The 5,195-nt window shown below is 41.2% G+C and overlaps 1 protein-coding gene across 3 annotated transcripts in view; it reads right to left on the bottom strand.

The window, feature by feature from the left end:
* Window positions 1–5,195, bottom strand: part of DOCK9 (dedicator of cytokinesis 9) — a 230,536-nt gene that overhangs the window by 99,466 nt on the left and 125,875 nt on the right. For all 3 annotated transcript variants that reach the window (XM_018564643.1, XM_018564645.1, XM_018564644.1), the window contains exon 8: window positions 1,907–2,081. In XM_018564643.1, coding sequence (XP_018420145.1) covers window positions 1,907–2,081 — 175 coding nt within the window. The remainder of the gene's footprint in view (window positions 1–1,906; window positions 2,082–5,195) is intronic.

The following is a 5,195-nucleotide window of genomic DNA, read 5'->3' as shown; positions in this document are numbered from 1 at the left end:
TAAAAGGGCCCCCATGTAACCCCCCCCCCCAGTTTCCCACAACTTAGTTCAGTGCCTGAATAGTGAAGAATCAGGCCAAAATCCAAAATACTTTGATGTGGTGGGTGGGAGAGCAAGCATAGCTTTATGCAGCCACCTCCTTTCATAAAGTCAGTACTTGCATAGGATTTTAAGGGAGTTCCAGCAGTGGAATAGATCAGTATGTTCAGCTGACAAGCTACAAACAGGTACAGAAGTAAAAAACAGTGATCTGCTAATGAATTGTGCTAAAATTAGAAACCTAACCCAAGTAGCCCCACTGCAAGGGTTAATAAAATTCTTCTTCTTTAGTAAACTTGTCTCAAATTTTGGCGATTTAAACTAAGCATATGATTAAACAAACATGCCTAAATAGACGTTACCCCCAGTAGCAAGTGAGCCTTAAAATGATCAGTAGGTCCAGATATATAGGTAGCTTAAGTTATACCCAAATCTTCCTTATGCAAGTCTTCTTAGCTTTGACCCCCCAGCTTCCCTATTGCTACTTTAATTTAATGGAAGGCCTTTCTACAGGGAGACTCAAGGCAGAGTCAAGCTTGACTTTTACAGAAAAAGTCAAGATTTAAACACAAATTAAAATTAATATATAATGTTGGGGGGTTGTACGTCATTTTCAGGCCTAAAATGTGGAATATAACATGGGTGCAAAAATTGAAAAAAGGGCCTCAGTCATGAAGGGGTTAATAATAACAGACATGTCAGGTGTAAAATGCTGCCAAAGCAATGCACACTGGGATTGCTTTGTCATCAGCAGAGCATTGTTGGGAAATCTCCTCTGTAATCTCACAAGATCTCAGGGAAAGGCATTTTCCTCCCCTGAGATGATGTGCATGGCCACATGTCCTAGTCACATGTGCCAGAAATCCAGGTAGTAATAGGAGATCTAGTATTCTGCCTCTAGTAAACATGGCCACTGTCAGAAGACTGGGGAAGAAAGGGGAAATAAGGTATACAAAGAATACAGAGCCCGCAATTATCTAGAAGTATGTGCTTTAAGATTGTTATTACTAAACATTTCTAAAGGTGTGTTTGTTGGTATTGTAAAGATATGGGTAAAGGGCACCTTTAAAGAAGATTAAAGGAGAACTATGGGGTCAGTGTTTTTCCCCATAGTTCTCCTTGGGGTAACGGGAGGACACAAACTAGCGTCCTCCCGTTACCCTAAGCTCAGTATACCGCGAGCTACAGCTCGCGGTATACTGAGACGCCGCACCTGGAGCGGATCCCGACTTAGATGACGGGATCCGCCCAGCTGCGTGAGTGACAGCTGGCTCTGCCTATCTAGAGGCAGAGACAGCTGTACCCGCCCCCTCCCCGTCCGTTCCGCCAGTCAGCGCTGGCAGATCGGAGCGGGGAGAGGGGAATCCAGCCCCTCCCCCTGTCACGGCAGAGAGCCGTGACAGGATCGAGAGGTGAGGGAACCCGGTATGTGTTCTCTCACCTCCCGTTCTACTGAGCCGACCTGTGACAGTCTCATTGTCACAGGTCGGCTTAGAACTATGAGGTGAGTGGAAATCACTCATGTCATAGTTCTCCTTTAAAATATAACAGGGGGAGCTGGGAGAAACTTCTTGTCACTAATGTTTTTTTTGCTTTACATTAGGATTTCTGAATGTGAAAAACAGCAAGAGCCACTAGTGGGCGCAGTCATAAAAAATACGGATTTTATTATTCCTAATCCGAATTCAGGGCAAAATACCATTGAACCAATGTATTCAGATACATTTACAAAACTCACACACTTAATTATTATAATGAAACAAGGAGATACATGTCAGACAAACCTGAGCAGTCTCTAAGCATATGTCAACCAAAAAAGACTTAATGAAACAAAACAATTAACCAATTATGCTTTCTAATATCAGACCTTCATGGGACTCTCCATTCCTCTTTTCTTGCATGGCAGCTTCAAAGTTTAACTGCAGGATTTTGTTAAGAGTGTTGATCCAGTCCTCCATTTCGGCATCGCTGTCTGCGGCCAGCAGATAACTGCTCTTGTCTTGCATCTTCAGCTCAAAGGCAAAGCGTCGCACTTTATTGTTCTAAAAGCAGAAAAACAATTGAAATAAATAGTTGAACATCTTAAATGTGCCGTAGTTACAAAGCTCTGGTGGATCAAACAAAAAAAAGAAGACATGGATATTCTAAAAATGACGGTGAGTATTTGGGTTAAGAAAAATTTGTTCCTTTCTAAACCCGCTACTGAAAACATTAAGGGGCATATCTATACAGCAGAAAATCTGACATTTACAGGGTTATTCACAGAAGGGTGAAGAGTTTGGAGAAGGCCGGAGAAGTGAGCAATGTAGGACAACATAGCTGATTTGGAACAATTCTCCAATTCTGCTCACTTTCCAGTTCAGCTATGTTGTCCTACATTGTTCACTTCTTCTGCCTTCTTCAAACTCTTCACACTTTTGTCAATAACCCTGTCAGAGAACTTTCTCTGCAGTTGAATCCTCCAGGTCCATGTGTTTTAAATGACAGTGACTGATTCTGCACCAGAGAAAGTCACATTCAATACTTCATAAACAGACCCTTAAAGGAGAACTATGGGGTCAGGGCTTTTCCCCAGAGTTCTCCTAAGGGTAACGGGAGGACACAAACCAAAAGCTCAGTATAACGCAAGCTACAGCTCGCGGTATACCGAGACGGCGCAGCCGGGACGTATCCTGACATTACTGTCTAGAGCCACCCAGCTGCGTGATTGACAGCTGGCTCTGCCTATCTAGAGGCAGAGCCAGCTGTACCCGCCCCGTCCGTTACGCCAGTCAGTGCTGGAGGATCGGACAGGGGAGGGGGGGATGCCTGCAGGGAGCCGTCAGTGACAGTCATGGCTCTCTGCAGGGATAGATCGAGAAGTGAGCAAGCGTCGGTATGTGTTCGCTCTCTTCCCGATCTATTGTGCCGACCCGTGACAGTTTAATTGTCACAGGTCGGCTAGAACTATGAGGCTGAGTGAAAATCAATCACCTCATAGTTTTCCTTTAACTGTTTTTAGAAGTAAAAGTAATGAGGGATATATAAGGTTCAGTTCACCAAGTTGTAATGGATATACTATCTGATGTAACGATCCATATATTCAGCCTTGTGATTGCCATCTTCGATCTCATACGTGAAAATTATATCTATGGCAATATGACTCTCATATCAATCTAGTCAGAAAAACAATATGTACAGTATGTAAAGCCAAAACTTTTTTTAGCTTTACATAGAGCAAGGAATGTTTAAACCTCCTTTCAGTTTTTTGTAATGTTTGTCTAACACTGGGGAGATTTTTCTTCACTCCCTGTCCCAGCGATGCAACTGGAAGTAAAAAGAGATCTCTCCAAAGCAAGAGATTGTTCCATTAACTACAGTTGCTAACATAATAGGTTTACCGATTAGAAAATGTCCTCTCACCTCCTGCTCTATGACAGCTCAAACCTGGATTGCCTATCACTTTTTTTGCACCAGAGACCATGGTCACCACAACCAAGAGAGGGTGATCATCCTAATCAGTGACATATACAGCAATAAAGAAAACTGACAGAGATTGCAACCCTTCCACGTTCTATCCCAAACCAAAGAAAAAATTGTCTGGCTTTACATACACTTTGATAATGCCCAATAGAAATCTGTACAAATCTATTACATAGTTACACACAAAAAAAAAAAAAGATATTTCTTACAGGGTTATTCACAGAAGGGTGAAGAGTTTGGAGAAGGCAGGAGAAGTGAACAATGTAGGACAACATAGCTGATATGGAGAAATTCTCCAATTCACCTCACTTTCCAGTTCAGCTATGTTGTCCTACATTGTTCACTTCTCCTGCCTTCTCCAAACTCTTCACCCTTCTGTGAATAACCCTTTTAGCATTCCAAACCAAACCTGTCTATATGACAATAAACATAATTGAATTCTGCTTCTGCCTACTACCGTATATATGCTAATGCAAGAACAAGTACCATCAGAAACATATTCATTTAAAATACCTGTGGTAGACATTTAAAGTAGTGTATGAGAAAAAGCTACATAATTGGAGGAAATGCATATTTGTACTACATATTTGTATGAAATGCCTTTTAACATTCTGTACAATGTGGGAATGGTTTAGATTTTAGAAACCACTTATCAATATATGTGTACTTATCTTCTCTGTTTACACCCACACAGGCAGCTATGCACAATCTTAACAGTTGGCAAATGATATTTTAATCGGAGAGTGCAGTGTAAGGTATATTTTGAAAGAGGTTTTCTCAAATACAGCAAGAAATAGCAGAGTTGGGAAAAACAGAAAATCCTTCGTGAACTGAACAAAGATGTCATGGAAATACAACACTCCCAGTCCCAAGAGAATGTTTTTCTCTCCAATACTGAAATGGCTGCCAGAAATATAAGAGCAGTACTGGAACTATCAGCACCTTCATCCATCTCAGTTAATTTGTGAACCATACAATATCTCTTCAATGTATCCTTTATCTTATTGGAATAAAATGACTTTTCACAGAATTTGATTATTGCTCAGTAAGAATATCTCAAAATAATCAAATAAAATTATTCTTGCTATCCGACTGATATGACAATACAGTTTACTGTAGGAAACACCCAGTGAGCAGTGAAATCAGCGTAAGCTATTTTAGTATAGGAGGGGAACCTGTATAACTGTGCATGACTGAAGGTAAAGCTGGGAGACCAGCTTTAAATAATAAAACAAAATATATGACTGAATTTATCAGATGTATAGCACTGTGTTTAAACACATCTGTATATCCCCTGTGGACCAGAATAAAATTCTAAATTTCTGTTATGGGCCTATTGATTCCACAATAACTTTGTCATTATTTAAGACAACAAGGTAATATTTTGTTTTTGAAACAAGCCTGGCAGAAGTGGTGGCGATGAGGAAGGCCTCAGTAGGGTCAGAGGGATCTCTCAGAGTTTCAAAGGGCAGCTTCTGCAGAGTCGACAGAACTAAGTTTAAGTCCCACAGAGTCAGCTGAGTGAATAAAGGATGACAATGTGAGTCCAGTGTGTGAACCTGGACATCAGGAGGTCCACATCTGGCATTTCCCACGTGAGCCAAAGATCCTGAAACCCCTTTCTCCAGGATCCAAATGTTGACAACTGAGAAAGTCCACCCGCCAGTTTTCCACGCCTAGGATTTGCTTTTTTT

This window comes from Nanorana parkeri, unplaced genomic scaffold (genome assembly GCF_000935625.1).
Source record: "Nanorana parkeri isolate BGI_ZX_2015 unplaced genomic scaffold, ASM93562v1 scaffold768, whole genome shotgun sequence".
NCBI classification, from domain to species: Eukaryota; Metazoa; Chordata; class Amphibia; order Anura; family Dicroglossidae; genus Nanorana; species Nanorana parkeri.
The sequence above is the reverse complement of the archived record's forward strand: the minus strand, read 5'-3'. Positions and strand labels throughout refer to the sequence as shown.